At 36.9% G+C, this 22,239-nt stretch overlaps 4 protein-coding genes across 9 annotated transcripts; 2 read left to right on the top strand and 2 right to left on the bottom strand.

The window, feature by feature from the left end:
* Positions 1–9: 9 nt before the first annotated feature.
* Positions 10–1,552, top strand: Polz2 (DNA polymerase zeta subunit 2). Of its 2 annotated transcripts, XR_011447860.1 has the most exons (5): positions 10–155; positions 261–558; positions 630–931; positions 1,147–1,285; positions 1,410–1,552. XR_011447860.1 is itself a non-coding variant. In XM_070307251.1 (4 exons), exons 1-3 carry the CDS (start codon positions 137–139, stop codon positions 928–930), a joined length of 618 nt encoding a protein of 205 aa, XP_070163352.1. In that variant the 5' UTR covers positions 10–136; the 3' UTR covers position 931; positions 1,147–1,552. The 2 variants fall into 2 exon arrangements, 1 of the variants encoding a protein (XP_070163352.1); XM_070307251.1 differs by having other exon boundaries at positions 1,147–1,552.
* LOC138939455 (ciliogenesis and planar polarity effector 2) lies at positions 1,011–2,944 on the bottom strand. Its single transcript, XM_070307250.1, has 5 exons — positions 2,763–2,944; positions 1,944–2,049; positions 1,595–1,860; positions 1,367–1,503; positions 1,011–1,293 (listed from the first exon to the last, which is right to left on the bottom strand). Exons 2-5 carry the CDS (start codon positions 2,038–2,040, stop codon positions 1,086–1,088), a joined length of 708 nt encoding a protein of 235 aa, XP_070163351.1. The 5' UTR covers positions 2,041–2,049; positions 2,763–2,944; the 3' UTR covers positions 1,011–1,085.
* LOC138939453 (heterogeneous nuclear ribonucleoprotein U) lies at positions 2,686–9,698 on the top strand. 2 transcript variants are annotated; one of them, XM_070307246.1, is made up of 10 exons: positions 2,686–2,946; positions 3,313–4,253; positions 4,370–4,562; positions 4,699–5,429; positions 5,507–5,632; positions 5,721–5,889; positions 5,994–6,230; positions 6,305–6,560; positions 6,649–6,928; positions 7,108–9,697. In XM_070307246.1, the coding sequence occupies exons 1-10, from the start codon at positions 2,793–2,795 to the stop codon at positions 7,177–7,179; spliced, it is 3,159 nt and encodes a 1,052-aa protein (XP_070163347.1). In that variant the 5' UTR covers positions 2,686–2,792; the 3' UTR covers positions 7,180–9,697. The 2 variants fall into 2 exon arrangements, with proteins under 2 accessions (XP_070163347.1, XP_070163348.1); XM_070307247.1 differs by lacking the exon at positions 2,686–2,946 and adding an exon at positions 2,974–3,069 and having other exon boundaries at positions 7,108–9,698.
* On the bottom strand, positions 8,226–21,933 carry Ash1 (histone-lysine N-methyltransferase ash1). 4 transcript variants are annotated; one of them, XM_070307242.1, is made up of 14 exons: positions 21,190–21,933; positions 20,477–20,843; positions 20,189–20,397; positions 19,977–20,096; positions 16,398–19,897; positions 15,871–16,203; positions 15,485–15,765; positions 14,895–15,400; positions 14,372–14,793; positions 13,955–14,281; positions 13,683–13,855; positions 13,423–13,589; positions 13,131–13,322; positions 8,226–13,044 (listed from the first exon to the last, which is right to left on the bottom strand). In XM_070307242.1, exons 2-14 carry the CDS (start codon positions 20,646–20,648, stop codon positions 12,901–12,903), a joined length of 6,546 nt encoding a protein of 2,181 aa, XP_070163343.1. In that variant the 5' UTR covers positions 20,649–20,843; positions 21,190–21,933; the 3' UTR covers positions 8,226–12,900. The 4 variants fall into 4 exon arrangements, with proteins under 4 accessions (XP_070163343.1, XP_070163344.1, XP_070163345.1 ...); XM_070307243.1 differs by having other exon boundaries at positions 21,255–21,933; XM_070307244.1 differs by having other exon boundaries at positions 21,357–21,933.
* Positions 21,934–22,239: the final 306 nt, after the last annotated feature.

Below are 22,239 nucleotides of genomic sequence, written 5' to 3'. Positions count from 1 at the left end.
GATGATTAGTTATGGCGGCATATTGCCTATGTCACCGAGATGGTCGTCAGCAGTTTTAAGATATCTATATTTAAATATATAATTTCTTAAAAATTTATTAAATGTATGCGATTGTTATTTTCAATATCATTATAAAATGTCTCAGAACAAGATAGGTATATTTTCGTGATCAATCAAAATGTTTTTGCGTTAAACAATATACCTGCTATGTTACTTGTTTTATGCAATTCTATCAAGATATAAAAAAAATTTGTTTATAGTTGGCATTGACATTCTCTTGGAATTTTTGGAAGTAGCATTTAATCACATATTATTCTTTCGAAAAATCTATCCTGAGGAAATTTTCGTTAAGAGAAAGATATATGGAATTACGATATATGTGTCTGAACACCCAGAATTAAACGAGTACTTGTCAAATATTTTGAACGCGATTAGGGAACTGATAAAGGACGATGAGAACAGTGTTAAAACCATCAGTCTTACCTTCTACAATGAGAACAAGTTACCAATAGAAAAATTTGTCTTTGATACCATTAAACTCCAAGCAGAGTTTATAGAGTACGTTGAATGATTGATAAGTGTATTTTTGAGAAAATTCTGATCTTTAAAATTAATCTCTTCATTTTAAGGCAAGACCCGTATTATTTAAAGACAGAAGAAGCATTGAAGACAATCTGTTTGAAATTATCAATGTGTGATACATATTTAAAACCTCTCCCTAATGGTTCAACATTTTCTATAGAAATTCAGACATATGAAACTGCACATATTATTTTAAGCGAAAATCCGAAATGCGAAGAATTTCCATGGATTATTGAAGATGGTGCAGTAGAAATGACCAATAAAAATCTATTACCACTGAAAGATATTAAAACAGATTGTTTAAATTTACAGATGTATGTGATTGAAGACACAGCAAATAAAACCTAAGGTTTAAGCAAAAATTTGTATAACTAATCTATCTCTTTTTGTATTTTTATTTTATATAAAGCATAAAAATTCATCTGTTTGCAGTTATTAAGTTTATCCCATTTATTTAGATATAAATTCTATCTCTATTTCATAAAATGTTACCGATAACATAATTAAGTTTGTCCCATTAGTTTAGATATGAACTCTTTATCTCTATTCCATAAAATGTTACAGATAGCATTCAATTGATAAGAACAATCAAACAGTTCAGATTTTACCAACAATTTACTGGCATCAATCGTAATGATCTTGACTTTCCATTTGTCTTCAAATTCCTTGATTTGGGCATCATCTATCACACAACTTGACCAAGGTTTGAACCTGAAAAATGTTTGAATTAGATTATTCAGAACTTTTATTCAGATTACAGTATAGAGTCATAGCGCTGGATTACTTTGTTCCAATCACTATATTTGCGGGTTTCTCTTTTATTGCAGTCATTGTATTCATTAAGTATGGAACATCATTGAAGCTTGATGCATCATCAAAGGAAAACACAGAGCACATTGCATCAACTTTATCTTTGCACGCCTGAAGGAAAAAATGTTATTTTTGTATCTTATTATTTTTTTGAATTAAATATATACAGCTCTTCTAAAAGTACTTATTGTTTCATACATACCGGCAGAATATGATTGTATTTCTTTATACTACTTTCTGACGTGTCCCAAAATTGCAGCTTGAACAGAACAACTTTATCCCAAATTTTTACAGGCCAAAAAACGTTTGTTTTCCTTATACCATTGGTTTCTGTATAATTGTTGGATTCTAAAATGCCTGCAAGTTTACCCACTACTGAAGTCTTTCCCACACCGGATCTACCTATCATAAAGATCTTATAAGTGACCTCCTCAATGGAACTGGGTAACGATGGTCTTTCCAGAATACCTAAAATAAATGGAAAACGATTCTCAGATCAAAGAAGAAAAAAGCAATACACGTTTTTATTGTTTGTCATATATAATCAATACCATAGAATCTTCTCTTTTTGGAAGAATTTATGTAGAAATGATGGACCAAGGATTCTCCTTCCGCTGAAGCTAACCAGTTCATATTGATAGCGTTCATGTCTCTTCACTACGGAATAAGAAGCAATTAAATATATACAGATGCAATGTGTGTGATAAAAAGCATAATTATTCGTATAATTTTATATTATAGAGATTTGAAAAATCAATCGTAATCAAATCGATAATGTGATCAACATTTCTGTGCGTATTATCGACCGTGCAAACAACATCGATCATTTATGAGAACCGAAGGCAACGACCAATTGGAAACCTGTGTTGCTCATCGCGCATGAAAAATTTCTTTTCCCTTTTATTTTATCTTTATATTCTAACAAAATTTTAAGGATCTCGTAACAAAATTTTCATAATTACTTGACGATTCTGTCACAATGCGAATAGACGTAGAGAAATAAAAAAAAAAAACAAATGGAAATTATATACTAAACTGTAGAGTTCAATCTCTTGGCGTCTCTTTCAAATTCACAAAAGCGGCGCGCGCTCGAGCCAATGGCAGCGCGTCCCGCCTTAGCGCGAACCAATCATTGGACGCGCTACACTGATTTATGAATGAGACGACGGACGCGATTGGTGATGCGAGCGGCGTTGTTTCGGAACGATCGCGCGGCCAGCCAATGAGCGCGACGCGCGCTACGTAACGAGATATTTGCGATCGAGCCGCCATATTGTGTATGCAGCGCGGGTCGGTGGCGCGTGTATGTGGGTCTTTCGTGAGAATTTTCTCTCTCTCATTGAACGACAGGAGTGCATGAATCCGCCTACCTGGTTAACCGGGCACATCGCGCGCGCACAATGGATCCGTCTAAATTGAAAGTGGTAGAGTTACGAGCCGCGCTGGCCGAGCGCTGTCTCGACACCAAGGGCAACAAGCCAGTGCTCGTCGAGCGGCTACGCAAGGCGCTGGAGGAGGAGGAGGAGGAGGAGAAGGAGACGACGACACAAGAGTGTAAGTTGCGCTTGTCATGCACCAAGTCTCTTCTATCTTCATTCCTATAATGATTACGTATAAAAAATTTCATCCTATTTTACCTATATCTTATGACATATACCGGTACCGCGCGTCCCGATGGTAAGATATCTTCCTGATGATTTTTCTGTATTGTCTTTCTGCACGAACACATTTATAACGCTAAACTATAAAATGTAGCTGACGAGTATGATTAATGTCTTTTGAAATTGTGTTGAAAAAGACATCTCTTCCATTTATATATTTAAATATTATCTCTAATATAGTGTAATATATATAATTAGTATATTTATATTTCGTAATCTACAAAGATATAAATTTTACATTTTATTATATTTTCCACAGATAAACAAGAAAGAGCTTCGTGTACAGAGAACGAAGGTGACACAGGTGTTAAAGAAACACAAGAAACGATTGCGGAAACCGCAAGATCTGTACAACCACCGAGGACACCTAGTAGAGCGTCTAGGAGTTCTTCCATGGTGACTCCTACAAAAATTTCTACGAGAAACGCATTAAAGACAGCTACAACTCCAAATTCTTCAAAGCAATCTACTCCGAGCAAACTTCAGTACGCTGAGAAATCGTATGAAACATTACCGATATCAGAGTCTATTTCTGAGGAACATGTAGTACAACAAGAAGGAATATCAAAATTGTCTCCTGAAAAGCTTGAAGAGAAACAAGAAGACAATGCGTCAAATATTATTCAGAACAAGATTTATTCACCATTGTCTGTAAAATCTCAGGAGGAAGAAGCGAAACATGTTAATATTTTAGAAGATAATAAATATGAAGCAAATGTTCTCCAAGTACCTGTGACAGAATCATCTGAAAAAGCTAGTATAATTGCATGTGTAGATCGATTTTCTATACCTCGAGAAGAACATGAAACAAAACAATCTAGTATAGATGAAGTTTACAAAGTTCAGAAACAATCTGTAGGAACAAAAAGCCTAGAGGAGAAAATAGAAATTAAGGAAGACATTAATGTCGATAAAGTGCAAGACACTTCCGAAAAAGATATTGAAAATAAAATTTCAGTTGAACAAGAGGATGTAAGTTATAGAGATGATACATATAATGATAAGAATACTTTAAACATTCCAAAAATTGAACAATCACATGTGATACCTGATGAGGTAGACAAAACAAATAATATCGAGTTAAAAGATAAAGAAAAGACTACTAACGACAATTATACAACACAAGATGAAGCAAAGGATGTTTCTATTAATATAGAAGATGAAGATGAGAAAACAGATAATATTCCACAAGATGAACAGGTATATCTAAATCTGTGTAAAATATTTAATTTTTTTTATATAGATTATCTCTTGTAGATTTAATATAAAAATCACTATTTTTAATCTCATATATTTATCTTTATTCACAAAACAAGATTATAGAAATGTCTGAAAAAAAGCAAGAAGATGCAAGCAAGTTGAATGCAGAAAAATCAAATCAAAAAGAATACAATGACAGGAAAAGGAAAAGATCTCATAGCCCAATAGAAGTCCATCAGGCATCTCCTGTATTACAGAAGGGAGAAGGTGAACCAGATTTTGATGAATCAGCTATGATCTTATCTTGGTGTAAGTTTTTATAAATACTGTATATTTTTTTAGACCAGAATTATCTTTAATTAATTTAAATTATATATAATATTATATTTGTAATAACAATATATATATTGTTTGTAAATTCTTTTTTTCTTTTTTTGGCTTTTAGATGATTCTGATTTGAATTTAGTTATTGACAAAGAAGGATTTCTCTCTGCTACACCTATGCATAACAGTGATTTCCGTCACATATGGGCTGGTGCAAGAGCATCTCATGGTTTCATAAATGGGAAAGTGTACTATGAAGCCAAAATTACAGAGCATCATTCTTCTGTCACAAAAGACGAGAAGTATGTGCTTAGAATTGGTTGGTCAGTTCCCTTCACATCCATGCAACTTGGCGAAAAGGGATTGAGTTACGCATATACGAGTGCCGGACAGAAGGGCACTGAAGGAAAGTTCACGGATTATGGCTCGCGATTTGGCAAGGACGATGTTGTGGGATGCTACCTCGATATGACGCCCGAGAATACCGTAGAATTATCTTATACAGTGAACGGCAAAGATCTCGGATCTGCATTTAGCATCTCCAAAGAGAAACTCGGCAACAGACCGTTGTTTCCACATATTCTGAGCAAAAACTGTACGTTTGTCTGTAATTTCGGGCAAGAACACGGATGGTGCGAACAAATTCCGGATTATATCTTAGTAGGTAACGTAGAATCAAAGGATAGAATCGCCGGTCCGCGTAGACCGGACGCAAAAACACACTGCGAAGTGATAATGATATGTGGTTTGCCTGGGGCGGGGAAAACTACCTGGGCGAGGAAATACACGGCCGACCATCCAGATAAATTGTATAATATTTTAGCGCTCCACAATTTGGTTGAAAAAACAGGAGTAAGTATCTGTAATGTATGATAAAGTTTTATATATACATATATATAATATCATTAATCATAATACTATATTTCTAGGATGTTGCTCTATCAGATCAAGAAAAAAATTGTCGGCGAGATGTTATTATTGACAAATGCAATCGCGCGCTCGATCAACTGATCGATGTGGCAAGTGGCAGAAGACGTAACTATATATTAGACCAGGTATGAAAAAATATATATGTTTGTAAATTAGATTACCAAATTTAAATATATATTTTGCAATAATATTTTGTGATATCTTTTATGGCAGAAGAGCAACGTGTATTCTTCTGTACAAAGGCGTAAAATACGAAATTTCTGCGAATATCAACGAAAAGCGGTCGTTGTCATACCAACGGATGAAGAGTACAATCAACGTTTGTCCGCACACAATGCAATCGAAAGAGATGTCTCAGAATCTGATCTTAAGGAAATGAAAGGTATCTCTATTGACATTGTATTTGATAATATATAGTAGACTGAAATTAATACAGATATGTGCATTATTCACAAACAATGTTTAATTGAAATGTCATAATTATAGCAAATTTTACTGCGCCTTTGGTGGGAGAAAACTTTGACGCAGTGGAATGGGTCGGACTTGATGAAAAAGAGGGTAAGAAGCTCATCGAGAAATATAACAAGGAAGGTAAAGAGGCCGGATTTGGTCAGCAATCGTCTACGGCAAAACGACCGCATCTTGACAAAATTGAGACTAGTAACAGAGAAACGCGTGATTCGCGGAACAATCGAGACACACGAGATCATCGAAGAAATAATTGTAAGTACATATTATTCGCGATTGCTTATTATGAATTATGTATGGTATTACATTACTTACATGTTTATATGAAGATCAAGATAGAGGTCGTAACACACCTTGGCGCGGTCCTAATATGGGAGGTTGGAGAGGAGAAAGACCACAAAGAGGTGGATATATGAGGCATAGTGGTGGTTATGGACCTCCTCATACCTCATGGAGGCTCCGAGGACGAGGTGGACACGCAATGATACGAGGAGTCGACAGAAGAGTTGGCAATGTTGATAGGAGATCAGGAAATGATAGAAACCGATCTGTCGTACCCAGACAAGGAGGTTGGGGTCCTGTGAGGTAATTGGCGATTATTATTGATATAGTATTTCCTTAAAACGAGTAGCCTGATAAATCATTTTCCAAAATATATTTGCAATGATCTTAGTGGGAGTTATCAAGGAACGCAGCAGTCCGGTTGGGGTCAGCAGGACAATTGGTCGAGTAATCAAACCCAAGGTAATTGGAATCAGCAAAGTACCTGGGGTCAGCAACAATGGGCAGGTGGTTGGAAAGGATACGGTCAAAGCACATACAGCCAAGCGGGATACAATCAACAGGGATATGGCAATGGTAATTGGAACAGCTGGAATCAGCAGTATTACAACAACCAGTATTGGGGCCAGCAACAACAGGGTGGTCAAACCACTGCAGCTGGCAGCCAAGCTGTAAGCAAACAATAATCCACCATCATAAATCTTACCGAGAATGGAAACTGAATGTAAGGTATAGACATATAGAACGCCGTTTTTGTTTAAACGCAAATTTTTAATTATAATTGTATTTTATCATAATCTATCATATTTCTGTAATAATATGCATTTTGCAAATATACATATATTTCCAGGAGATTACAAGTGAAATGATTGCATCGACTTCTACCAATATAGGAGCAGGATATAGTTATTCGCAACAATAACAGAATCTTATGCACGAATGAATTATCTGCTCACTGCAATCATCACGCAAGTTTCATTCATATATATATATATCACGGTATTGACAAATATTTGAATTTCTTGCGCGATATAAACCTCATATATATAATTACGTTACACATTAACATGATAACGAACATATTGTGCTTTTGGTAAAGATTCTTTCATCCCTCATGCACAAAAATACTGTTACGAGCTGTTAAAAAGAAAACTCGTTGCAGCAAATGAGAAATTATAATATACTAGCAAGTTTTGAAAATCCTTACCGGAAACACAGGTCTAATAATCTAAGTGCATTAAAACGATAATGTAACATTCATGAGAAAAAAAATATAACTTTTTATCGCATTTTTCTCAAGGAATCATAAAAACAGGTAGGAGAAAGAGGAAGAGTACTACGTATGGGTACAAACTACATGCAAGTAGCATTAAAAGTCGAAAAAAAAAAGAAAAATAATTATCCTCAAAAACTTTTGTAAATATGTACAGATCTAAAGTAAAGAGAATTGTGCAAAAAATTATCAATCTATTTATACACCAAATATATATATATAGCGAATTTGGTTCACACAATGGGCACTAGTGCATATTGAAGATTGTTATACACAAATTGACATAAAACATATCCATAGTACATTAATTAAACATTATCAACACTTTTCTACATTAAAGTTGGACGCGCGTATTGGCGCATTCTTTCCCTAAAATGTGCTAGATGAAGCGATTAAATACGCCAGATGCCCAGCATAAATTACATCACATTGGTCAGTATATTATATGTTGGATGTTTTATCAGTTGCTTACATTTTTACACCTAATTAAATTAGTGTATGATAAGTTTTTTAATCTTTGCATGCCAGACACTGCTTGTTAGTGCATTCAACCAAATTCGTTAATAGTGAATCTTTATATAGCAATGTCCTTTTTAGAAAGAGAAAAATATGCAAGGGAAAAAGGTGTGTATATATATATATATATATATATATATATATATATATATATATATATATGTATATGTATTGTATATCTTTATCTTTCTATACACCACCAATAATGTATAAGAAGAAAAAATATTATGGTATAAATAAATTATATTCTTTGACACACATTTTATACATGCAGATTTTTCATTGCACAACACGACATGCAAAACAAGATCTCCCTTGTTACGATACTTAATTTTATTTATTAAGCAATCCCAGATGTTTGTACCTATATTGTATCTTCTAATTACACGAAATACTTTTCTCTAATATTATGTACATGCATAAATATGATTATATATTCTTTTTTTAATACCGAAAATTTTTACTCATCTAATTTAGCTCATTGGTCTTACAGTTATTCTACATTAGTTATCAATTCATAATGCATTTGTTACCCTACGTACTTCCTCTGCTAGAATATAATTCAATTTCTTTATGAATCCTCTTCAGAATACAAAGAGCGAACACTTGACTACGTCCGTCTGCACGACAATTTGTTTATTTCTATCTCAACTGCATCAGTGTATATGTGTCTCGCGACGATATATTTTTATATATATAAATATCTATAATTTATATCTTTATAAACATGATGTTTATCAACATCCATCCTGAGAATATAAAAGCGTGAACCGACTGTTCGTATTTACATACAAATTCACGAATTTAGTGAATCGAACATTATGCAATTTAGAAACGAAATAAATGCGACCAAGCATCTGTGTGTGTAATACAAATTACCTTTTCATTATATCGATCGAAAGTAAATATCTGACAAAAAATCTTGTGAACAAAACGGAAGAAGATTTCCATCTCCTTTTATGAATTTGTTCAACTGTAGGAGAGAGAGATCCTTTTTTACGTTCGAAGAATGATTGTCTTAGCTCGGTTTTTTTTCCTTCGTACATATTGTACAGTATGTACATTGTATACTGTCTCATTAGCTCGTATAATACAATATCTCATTAGCTCGTTTTTTTTCACCTTCGTACATGTTGTACAGTGTGTGTGATGTTCCGAGCTAAAGTACTTCTGTGTGAAATCGAAAATAATTTAACAATTAAGAATAACGATACGCAAAGTTTTAGATACAATTAAAAAATATTAAGAAAAACGATAGAGACAGAGAAAGGTGAGCTATTTTTTAAGAAATAATCAAGAACTCTATATATTTAACTTACACATAGCATATATGCTAGTACCTCTGTGTTACCACATAAGCGAAAAAGAAAATAGGGCCCCGCAATATTCGTGTGGACCGTATTATATAATGATGATAATCAGTTAGTAATTTTTTTCTATATGAGGAAAAACAAAAAAAAATTAATAATCTATGTAAACTCTTAATTGTTGACACAAAAATGTACAAACTTATTCGTAAAAATAAAAAGGTTCTTCTATTTATTTCGACCTTTCACCCGCATCTTACATCCATAAGTAATATATAATTTTACGCGCTACACTGTTTTATAAAATGATGAAATTCAGTCTTGTGTAACACAGTTAGATCTATATCAAAATTATTAAATTTGTACAAATGTGGTACTTTATAAAGAGAGTAGATTGATGAGCAAGAATAATGTGTGGCGTATTTATGTAAAGAAACTTTTTCATGTGTATTTGTGTTCATCAGAATACAATACAATAGTCTGTACATGCATCACATTAGCTGAAAGCTTGTCGCAACAATTGTTTCTTTTTCTGATTTCTTTTGGTTACATCTAAATGTAATGTTATAATGATGTTAATTGAATATGAGCAAACTCAGGAGGCACAAATCAGTACAACATCCATTGTTACGAATGATTAATCTGAAAAATATCGCTCTAATGTATCACGTTATATTGCTTCAATATATGTATATGACAATTCAAATACGACGATTAATAACGTTGCAAAAATAAAATTGCTTAATAATGAAATATACGAAGCAGCGATTTCGTGATTAAAATAATTAAAAATAAACGTATGACGAAAGTTATATTTCTAGAAATGACAAAATAATAATTGGATCTCATCGATTTCTTCAGTGCGAAAATACAATAATCCCTTTATTATAAAACAACAATTAATATTATGATCGATTTCTCAAACCTTGTCAATATAACATAAATTAATAAAATTATAATCGTATATATATATATATTTTTTTTTTTCGCTCGCATATTTACATGAGTTGAGCATATAGTACTTTTTTATATATTACGATATATGAAATGTTCGATAAAATAATAATGATGCATAAATTTATGCAAATAATATGACTTTAATGAAAAAAAATTTGATTAAAAATTATAATGTTACACATGTTGCTAATAAAATTGTTAATGCCATTATTATAAAGTTGATAAAAGATTTGTTCACCTACAGACGCGTCTAGATGAAAGTTACTTTTAAAAATACTATATATGTATTTGAATCCAGATAGCCAAATCTTGAAAGCAGATCATGCTATATCTGCTATCAACTGTTATTAATAAAAAAGCTACAAATTTGGTACAAAAGTTATTATTATCGATTAAATCGACAAATTGGTGCCAATAATCGAGCAAATAATACTAATTTCTACATTAAATTTGTAATCTTTTTGATGACAATTGATAACAGACGCTTGGGATAATCTGCTTTCGACAGATTTGACTATCTAGGCTTACATAAAAATATAGAAGTAAATGTATAATTAGTAAAACAATTCCAAATTGTTAAAAATACCGCAAAAAGAAAAAACATTCGTATATGACAATAAAAATTCTATATGTAAAAGATCGTAATTATTATATGCGTTAGAATAAAAACTGTATACTCAATAATTGCTAATATACTTTTTGATATCAATACGTTTATCGTTCGTTAATCTGGAATACAAATCGCGTAAAACTAATCGAGCATGCAACTGTATGTCATGGATAATGGCAATGTCATTCTGTTTGACATATTCTTTGCGATTTACTTGTTAAAACATAAAGTTGAATCTCGGCATATGTTAAAAATTCTTTTCAAGAACAATTCACACACACTGTATGTCCCTTTTATTATTATACTAGCTTACACAGAAGGCCAGCTTCAAATCCGCTTTTTTTATTTTTGAATTACACAATATAATAAATATATTTCGATAATTTATTCATTAATGATATACCGAATACATACAGATAGACAAACGCGTTTGCAAAAAAAAAAAAAACTCATATGTGTTAAATTTAGGAGAAAAATATACATTTTCGTCTTATGTCGATATAAAAACGTAATAACAAAAGGTTTCTACAAAAATTAATCTAATATACACATAATATACGTACGAGGACTATTCGGAAATAAACCTCCAATAGATTTGCAAAATAAAATAAAAAACAAAAACAACATTTTATTATACATGAAAGTTACATATATACACTATTTTTCGACATAATCGCTATTGATTGTGTTGAAAAATAATGTATATATATAAGTAACCGTTGTGTATAATAAAAAGTGTTTCCTATTTCTTATTTTACCTGCAAGCCTATCGGAGTTTGATTTCCGAATAGTTCTTATATATATAATATATGTAATATACACGTAATATGTATTTAATATGTATATATAATACGTGTATATAAATGTATATCTAGTCTACAAGAGAAACGAAAAAAAAAATAAGTTTCATATCAAACGTGTGTTCGCATCACATAATATGTATCTACCATATTGTGTAATGCAATAATAAATACAAGTCCTGAATACATATATACAATTTTGGAATTACTGCGACTTATTCGCACGGTCCACTATTCTCTCAATATTAATAAATTAAATACATTATAATAAAGATTCTTCTCAATAAAGTGAAGAAAGTATATTACACACTGGATTAAAATAATGCATCAAGATTATGAAAAATATAATATTACCTCTGTGCAATAAAGCATTATAAATTGTATATGTAAATACACACACGCTCAAATATATGCAATTCTCACACATGGCTCTTCCCGCATTCACATCGATATAACATGTATTCTTTCGACCACCATGTAATTTGTACACATTTAGCTATGCTAACTCTATGAAAAGAATGTACAAACGATTTTCTATACAAGTCCGCGAAATTCACAATTATATTAGTGCAATAGCCCAACTGTCAAGAAAATCCATTATTTTATCGGCTTCTCTCATTGAATATTCTAATTATAGCAAAATGACTATAATCTACCTAGTTTAAAATACCTACAAATTGCTTATGACATGATTTTTGTTGATACTGTTATAAATTAATTTTTTCACTCTTAAAGAGCCGAGAGTAAATACAAAAAAAGAAATATATTTAGATCTAATGGATCTTTCTTATTTTAAACTCTAGTCATCTACGATGACATATACGGAAAAAAAAAGTAAAAAATGTAAAAAAAATATTGACTGACGATAATAACTGTTTTGCTTAAATAAACATTATTTCTTATTACGAATATCGATATAAATTACATCAATGGACGGGCTGTACGAAGAGGAAAGATTATTCCCTCACATTCTCCTCGTTGAGGGGAAAGGTGCGAAGAACGAGGAGATAAATGTACAATTATCTTGATACATGGTATATATAATATATATAGAATCAAGTTTAGAACGCGATTGAAACGATTTAGCGTATTAATCTGACTGAGATTTGCAGTGTAACTCTATAAATTATAACTTATATATATACAGTATACGATATTATCGTTGTGATATTACCCACTGTCACGGATTAAGCCCGCCGGGTCTCTTCCGGTTTCGCCTGTTCCTCTCTAGAAGAAATGACAGATCTAATGGATCTTTCTTATTCGGCATTCTCTGCAGTAGATTCAATAGAATACTATTCAATCTCTTCCTTTGTTCTTCCCTCTGCGAATAAAAATATGGCAAATGCAAATAATCGCGCAACAAAAATACTTACTGAGCCTTTTTAAATTCTTTGGCGCGATCAGTACCTGAGCGTATGATGTTATAGGTGATGCGACTGTCAGAATCTCGCTCGATCTTCGTCTTGTCCTATTACCGCACTTGTGTTCTTTACCATGCATTTTAAGATTATCGCCGGATTCCAACTTTTGATTTTCGTCTATCTCTTGATTATTCTTCTTCTTGTCCTTGGACATTTTGATTCCATCCAGACTATGAGGCTGAAAATAATGTAATTGAAATGTTAATTCAATATTATATTTGATGCATTGAGAGGTATTAATATGAAAATCTTGTTAATAGAACGATAACCGTACTTACCAAATAGGTGCGATAATGCTTTATACGTTGCGGGAAGCTTTCAAATGCATAAGGTTTCGTGCATACAGCATGTCTGGCTCTAGCCACCTTCGTGAAAAGTCGCGCTGCGCGATCTACACGATATTCACAAACATAAGTATGTTCGGGAGTTGAACCGACTGGACGTCCTAAATTAAAAAAAAAAAAAATTGTTTTCGTCACAAAGCGATATATATATATATCCAATGATACAATCAGAAACAAAATATAATATATTATACCTTTACAGAAAGTATGTGGATCCAGCACCCAACATCGCTCGGCTACGAGATCACAAGGAACAGCCTCGTATAACGGTGCGCACACGACTTCATTCACGTAGAATTTGCGCGTTGGCTCGTGATACGTTTCGTGAGGTCTAAGATAATGATGTCCAAACACAAACCTCTCACCCCTATTAAATAAATAATTTAAATTTAAGATCAACATCTTAATTTTTTAAATCAATATACAATCAACTTGATGGATTTATCAGCATAAAACAATCACTTACTCGCGATTCTTCCACAGACGTTCAATCCTGAAAATGTCCATCTGCTCGTAGTCGGGCTTTTGTATAGTTTTATATGTATGTTTGTCAGGAGTGTCCCTTAAAACATACACCGTGTCGCCCTGTCGAAGCTGCAAATCGCCCCGCAACAATGTTACATAATGCTTTTTGCCTTCTTCCTCCTCTTCACCCTCTAATGGTATTTCCAGATCAACTTCGCGCGGTTGGCATCTCTCGCATAGGTAAGACTCGATGCTCGTGTCAGCTTTAACGCAGTCGCAATGTTGCCAAACGAGACAACGCTCACACTGGATCATTAAACCTTCATCCCTGCACAAATTATCGGTGTAAAGACATATTTCAAATAAAGATAACTATATACTTTTAATAACACACAAAACAAAACAAAAATTAGTTTACCTGTGTAATCCGCAAATGCATCTAATCACATCTTCTTCTCCGGCCGTGGATCCACGAGGCGGCAGAAAGCTCTGAGACGGCGGTGAGCCCGTCGCCTCCGTTATAGCCTCCACAAAATCAGGTTTACTGCTCAGGTACAGTTTCCGAAGTCTGGCTGCAGCGATTCCTATCTCAGATGTTCTGCCAAAGAATCTCACATTGTTGTCAAAGAGCCTTATCATATCATGATCAAAGTGCTCCGCAGTCTTGTAATGACCAGTGCCAATACACTGATCTATTGTGCTCAGATCGATTGGTTCTGTTATCTTTTCATAATAATCGGACAATTTTCTCTTAGGGGGTAAATTCATGAATGGTGTACACAATGGCTGACCATTTTCATCATTCGCCGTTGCAACAATTGTGTACAAATCTTTCAATACCTATAAAAAATAAAATCAGTATGATTATAATTTATATTTATATTTTTTTGCACCAATAGTATTGAAAATAATACAAAAACTCCACACATGCATCAACTGACCTTAGCTAGTTTTGCAGTCTTATGTACCTCCGGATCGTCCTGCGCCTGTGCAAGCCTACGTGTTCGTACGGTTCGCGCGTTGGTGTTCGTTAACGCGGTCAATTGCGAGAAAAATGCATCAGATTGTGCCTTCGAGTCTCCGGAACTTTTCTCTTTCGCGACATTCGCATTACCAATCTTCGTTTTTCCATTCTGCACCTGAATATGTTGTACCGATGCCGATTTGAGCCGTCGCACTTTTTCCAGATTCCTCAGCAGGAAGCAGTGATGTTCGCGCGCGAAGCACCGCTGTTGGTAAGACATCGGTTTCAGTTGCGGCGTATTGTGCGTTAACGTCGGATCTCCCACTTTGCGAGACTTGCAAATGCTCTTGGAGTTGACTGATTGTACCGCGTTCGATTTTCGAATGTTCTTCCGCGGTCTGCCCACCGATCTTCTTTCAATAGACTCTGCTTGAGATGACGGTAAAGATGGAACGCTTCTAGCTACTCTTTGGCTCTTTCCACCTGCCATATAGAATTTACAATTGAAATATATCTGACACAGCTTAACTTGTGCATAGACAATATATTTGATTTTTATTGATTTACCTATAACACCTCTACAGGCACTACTGCCGCATCTACATTGCTGTCCTTCCGACGGATTGAAAAGCGCGAAATTGTAATCGTACGTTAATTCCTCCCCCGGCTTGATGTTTCGCGATGCGAATAATGCCATACGCGGTAGTCCGAGAACGCTCCATTTCTGCATCTCGCAATTGGGCTCGCACGAATGATTCACAAACCTCCCATCACCACCCATGCGATGACCATCGATCACCAGGCCACCGTCCAGATGCAAGCAATAATGATGTGTGTCATTGGCGTACCTGTCATTTTTAATTTATATTTTCATATCTATTTTTTAATTTTATTACAATATATTTTAATAATGTTTTCCGATACTTGATTTGCATACACAAATTGAATCGTACCTGGTCGCCATTCTCGATTTAAACTCCCTTTCTGATACGACTTCGCCCACGTATTCGAGGATAAAGTCTCCGGATTTGATGGCCTGCTGGGTCCTTACTCCCCATCCCTTATCCTCTGTCATAAACCTTTGCAATCCCGGTGACCACTCGTGCTTTTGAATCTTTTGATTTTCGCACTTTTCACCACAAGGGCATAATTGTGGCGAACATTCGCTAAATACCATGCGATTAATACAATCGTCTCCGCAGCCGCTCTCCGGTTTGCATTCACACGCTTGCGCTTCATAGAGAGTAGTCGGCTTCACATCGTAATATATGTTTGTTCGAATTTTTCTGCAAACAGGCGCAAAGGTTTTGTGTAAAATTATTTACACACATATACTTGATTTATTATATGTATAATACATTTTTAAAAATTATTTTTTAATATATTACACACATTTGTTTGACATTTTAAAATGTCCAACATATTGATTCATAATAATCGCTATATCTAGAATTAAAAGAAGAGAGAACACTTTACTTACTTGTAATTCCACGATGGCACCAAATTCCGACCAGGTAGCCTTGATTGAGCATGCAGCCACAATAGATCGTACTGTAGTTGCAACTGTGTCTTCTTCTGTCGTAAGAGTTTCCCGGTCGGTATAATGCTTGGCAATTGCTCGGCAGCGGTATAATGCTCGCCAGTGGGGCACACAATAATCTTTCTCTTGGCATCAGCACTGGCGAGCTTTTTAGACTCAAGGTCCTTCTTGTACTCGGAGAATATATTGCTAGCCTGTAAGTATCGTTTCTTCCATTTCGACTGTTTCTTTCGATTGTGTACGGAAAATCCTGCGGGCTTTCTGCTAACCTCTTGATCCTCGCTGGCCACGTCGCTACTAGGTGGTGCCTCGCTCTCCGTATCGTAGCCCGCGCTCCTCAGTCTCTTTGCGCTCCTACCGTAAAGATTAGAAGGACTAGTTGAGCCTCTTCTTCTTTTGTGATTATTGTTGAAGCAGCCAGACAACTCCATCTTGACATTCGCCGCTGCCTGAGCATTTACGCGTTCCAATTTCCTCAGGTTCTCCTCGTTCAACTCCGCGATGCGTTGGTTTTGATTATAACGCTCGAGGGATTCCTCTAGTGATGCATTCTCGTCATAGATACGACAGTCCGGTATTTTTTCGTATTTGATCAGACCCGGATATAGCTTCTCGGACAATACGCTACTATCAGACTCTACGAGATCCTTGCGAACTCGCAGCTGACCGGGACAAGATTCGATCACCTCGTCCGAGCCACTTCGACTGGATGTCTCTTGCACCATACTAGAATTATCCAGGTTTTTCACGTTTTCACGGTTTTCACATGTAACGACGTGCTCTCTCTTATCATTGTTCTCCATTAGAACATTTCGAGTTTCTTTTTCCATTAAAGACATCTTACTATCCTTCACATCTTCGGATACGTCCTGATCCTTGCGTATCTCGTTAGCGTCAACCGATGCCGTCGATTTAGTCACCCCGGAAGAGTTAACAATAAGTTTCTTTTTCTTTTTCTTCAGAGTGGGAAAGCCCGTGCGATTGATGGCCTTTCGTCTTCGCATTTTCTTCTTCGTGAGAATCATCGCCGCGGTATTATTCATGAGATTTGGCACGCTCGAATTACCGATTTGCGCTACTTTGCTCTCCGTGACAGTGTCACCATCATCGAACATCGCGGATTCGTGCGTCTCCGAGTCGACCTTAATGCTCTTTTCCATACGAATATGTTCAATGTCTGGCTTGTCATCCGATTGTGTTTTATCGGCCTTGATTGATTTCTCCGTCACTATTATCTTTTCTAATTTACTAGACTTATCCGTAGCGGCCTTGGAACCCTTTTCCATTGTCTTGTCGAGAATGCTATGACTTTCGGAAGACAATTTCGTAACAGTAACACGAAGATCCTTAACGATTTTCTTTTTTCGGCGCGGTTGAACTTCCAACTGGACAATGGATTTATCTTCGTCAGCACCCTGCTTCTCAGATACCGTGCTCTCAGCGTCCCTCGGTCTCTTCTTGGGCGTTACTGGCACGGCCTCTTCGTCGTGAATGGAGGACGTTGAGCTGCCGCCACCGCCATATCTCGTAATAGTAGCCTCAATTGCCTCTTCTATGTGGCTCTCTGTGGAATTGGACTCATTAGCATTTGCATCCGTGCAGCTCGCATTCGAACTCTGCGAGCTATGCGGACTCGACACGTGATAGTGGCGTTTCTTCAGCGGCAGCCGCTGCTCGTTCGGATTGGAACTTGTGCTAGTGTTTGCGCTGCTCTTGGAATCGGCGTTCGTCAATACTTTCTCTTTCTTTAGGCGCCGTTTCAGCTTCTGATCGTCATTTGTGTTAACATCGCCGCCTTTCCTCTTTTTCGTGACTTTCTTCACGCGAAAGATTTGCGGTAGCTCTGAATGATTGGCAGTAGTGTTGTTTCTGCCCAAACTACACGATCTCGCAAACTCGTCAATCAGCTTCTCCAACTCGTGAAGGATGCACGAATCGATAATACGTATGGGTTTCTCCGGTGGTGTCAATAGTTTCTTATGATGCTTGTGATGATGACGCTTGTGGCAATGATTGTGCTGCATCGGCTGCGTTGTCTTATCGTGCTTGTTAGACACGTGCTTCATTATTTCGGCCTTTAATATGTCACCGACTGGTAGCGAGATTAATGTCTGCACGCCTACGCCATTGGTCTCATGATTCGCCACGGTTGTTTTCTTGTTGCATTTGTTCTCCTTTAAAACACGCCTGCCGACCGGTGGCGTGACCTTCTTCACTAGATTCTGCTTTTTAGATACAACAGCCGCTGCATTATTCCTGTTCTCTTTTGAACTCGTTCTCTTACCGGTACCCTTTTGATCTTTGGAAACTTGATGCTCACACGTTTTTTGTCGTGTCAACGGAACCGTGGTTTTGTTAGGCACGCACGTTCTATCTTGTCTAACTTTTCGGCAACTCCTGCCGTCGCATTGCGGCACAAGTTTGCTTGCAGTAGATCTGCTTAGGCACTTTACTCTCATCGGAGAACTCGTCGTTCCTGTCGTAGTCTTCTTGATCGTCCTCTCCTGCGAAAGCTTCACCGGGTTACTGTAACGTTTCTTTTGATACGTTGTTGGTTGTTTACCTTTTGTTCTTTTGCTCGCAGGAGATACGTCCTCTTTCGCACCTCTTGACGCAATCGATTTTGCGTTAGCTCGTTTCCTGGCTAAAGACGTATCTTCCTTGGCGTTCTTCAGAGTCAATTCCTTGGTAATTCCTTGCTTCTTCTCTGTTAATCGAGAATCAGAATTTTTTATAGTTTTCAAAGACTCATTTTTTTCTTTTTCCGCTTTTTCAATCTTTTGAATCTTCTCGACGATTTCCGGTCTTAGACGCGGCCTGCCGGGTCCGCGCGGTTGGGCAGATACTGCCTTCGCTGGCCTACCGGGTTTCCGTTTTGGAGGATACAGTACCCGGTCGACATTTACTACCGGTTTAGTAGTGACCGGCGGTTGAATTGGTGATTGAGTCGGCGCTGGAGGACTGACAGGACTAACTGCCAGATGTAATGGACTGTTGTCGACCGATTGAATGCCAGAATCAGGCGACACGTTCGACACGCATGGGTACTCGTTGTCGTTGTTCGATTTTTTACCGCTGCACTTGCTGCGCCTCTTTCGCGGCTCGGATAACATGGCAGTCTTTTCGACAAACTGCTGCAACAAAGTAGAACTGTACACAGGCACGGGATTCTGATCGCCGTTCTCACTCATGTCCGAGTCTGCGCCGAGCGACATGCGTTCAATCGCTTTCGACACCAATCGACCACTCTCGGAGTCTTCAAATCCGTCGAACGGCGCGTCCTCTTGCTCGTGCGAAGGTACGATCGCAGTCAAATCTTCTTGATTAATTTCTTGTAGCGACGTGTGATGGTGATGTTGCTGCGATTGTTGCTGCTGTGTCTGTTGCGATGCCACGTGTCCCGCAGATGAGTCCGAATCTTCGCTACTACATTCTGAGGACTATAAGTCGAGTGTTTTTCCAAATAGTATATATTTTTTCATTTAATTTATAATGATTAATTATAAGATAATTATTTACCTTATTTCCGTGATTAGTTTTAAGTTTCTTTGTAACGTTTCTCTTGTTTTTTTCACATTTAATTTTCTCGGAGTCTTCCTTTTTTGAGCCTTTCATAGTGATTTTTAATTTCAACGCTCCCTGTAAACACGATATATTTTCCTTTTAAAGTCGCTATAATAAAAAACAGAAACTAGCAGGATTAGAATATATAATATCTCGTTTCAATATACTTGTTCAAAGTTGGTTTCTTGAATGGAAAACGTTTGTTCACTGTGTTCGGAAGAACAGTCCGAATTAGATCCACTATCCTCTTCTTCGTCACCGCTGCTTTCGTCGTCTGACTCTGAATTAGAATCTGAATAAGAACAACTGCCTTCGCTTCCACCAGAACTTTCGTCGTCAGAATCAGAGTCTTCTTCGGAATCGACCGAATCTGTTCCTATAAATACATCAGAGTTATTATAATTTATTTACGCATAGCGACAAGATTTCTAAATAATCAAGATTTGCAGCTATACCATTAGGTTCAGTAGTAGGATCCCAGCTACCACCACCCTTTATGGCATCCATATCAACGGTCGAAGGGAGCTCTTTCTCTTGCTCCCCATCGTTTTCCTCCCAATTCCAATTCTGTAGTTCTAAATCTGAGGGATGGTGAATAACGGCGTTCCATCCTGAATCACCAGACATTTTTCAGCTTATCTGACATCCAGCTGGATCCAATAGAATACCATTCCTTATACTTTTGTTCATTCATCAAGCCTTTTTACGATAACAAAAAGCATGTCTTTGAGCCTTGGCTTATAGAATATTTATTTGCAAATAGTCACTAATGTCATTTTTGTCAAGTCAGGCAAGCTTAGCCAGTTTAAAGATATCGTTGCACTGTAAAAAAAAAAGAGAATATTTTCATTAATTTAATGTAAATTTTCGATAACACTTAATCAAATATCAATATCATCAGATATTATCTAAAAGATATTTTATAAAATCGTGATAAAAAAGAAATTGCCAAGAGAATATTTTTTATAACATAAAATATTATTTCTACAAAAATAAACTTGTTAGTCAAAAGCTTTACGACGAAGTATACGTCAAAAGATCTCAAGGACCACAGGTTTTAAACTCTATGTGTCAAGCGCACAATTGTGCAATTCGATGCATATTTAAAAGGCGAAAAAAACATTCAAAATCCTAACAACAAGTATGTCTAAATTGTTATTCGGCCTACGTTCTAAAAATTTCGCGGTCGCCTCTGGTGATGCGTCATACGCAGGTAAACAAGAGATACGTAACGTTTACGCGAAATCGGAGCTCGACGCTGGCGTTGTATCTGTCTCGGCTCCGCAGAACGCATGACTGCCCCGTCGATGATTCGCAATTTTTCGATAAAGTTACCTGGCCGGCGTACGCGCCGATATCGTCCACGGCACGAATCGGCGACGATCAAAAAAACGACAGCTGTTCCCTCTCGCGCGTTCGTGCGCCAGATGTGCGTCTCTCGTAAACGTCGCGATTTGGCGCGAAATGTCGCCGCGCCAGCCCCGATACGAGACGGTGTGACGTCACGACGATCGCCAGGTAGGCGACGACGGTGTCGTGGGAGCGCTCGGGTATAGCTCGCGCGACGACGGGATCGCCTTCCCGCCGCGACCAACACAATTGGAAAGTCCGATGTTTACGTCCCCCCCCCTGATCGCAAAGCGATCACAAAATGGCGTTTCACGGTGACGGTTGTTAACTCGGTGCGACGTCTCTCCCCGGCCCGTTTAAGGGCCAACTTACCGCGCCGAGGGGCGCGAATGGACGCGTTGCTCGCGCGCGCGCGTGATTCACGCACGGCGACGGTCGCACGTTGCCGAGACTCTCCGCCGGATGATTCTTCCCCCCGGATCGCGGGTACCTTGCGCCGGATAGATTTCCGCGTGTCGCGTGTGCGTCTCGAGCGCGAGACCGCGGGACGTGCGTGCGTCGAGATTCGCGCATCGCGTTTCGCGACACTGCTGCTCGGCGCGCGCCGCGACGTCAGCGCCACCAAGGGCGAATCACGTATATCGGTCGTATTATTTCTGCGAATATAAGGAGGGGAAGTATATTATCGGGATGTTTTTACCTTATCGACGTGACTCCGCGCGAATTCGCGGCGCTCGCGTCGCGGCGATACATTTTAAAATTTTTACGATAATCGGTCGAATTTTTTTGAGTCGAGAATAAATATATATTCGTGTACATATATTTTTAATTATTGCAGAGAGAGAAAGAGAAAAGAGAATTGCAACGC

This window comes from Polyergus mexicanus, unplaced genomic scaffold (genome assembly GCF_030449975.1).
Source record: "Polyergus mexicanus isolate NDT 795.1 unplaced genomic scaffold, iyPolMexi1.0 SCAF_14, whole genome shotgun sequence".
NCBI lineage: Eukaryota > Metazoa > Arthropoda > Insecta > Hymenoptera > Formicidae > Polyergus > Polyergus mexicanus.
The sequence above is the reverse complement of the archived record's forward strand: the minus strand, read 5'-3'. Positions and strand labels throughout refer to the sequence as shown.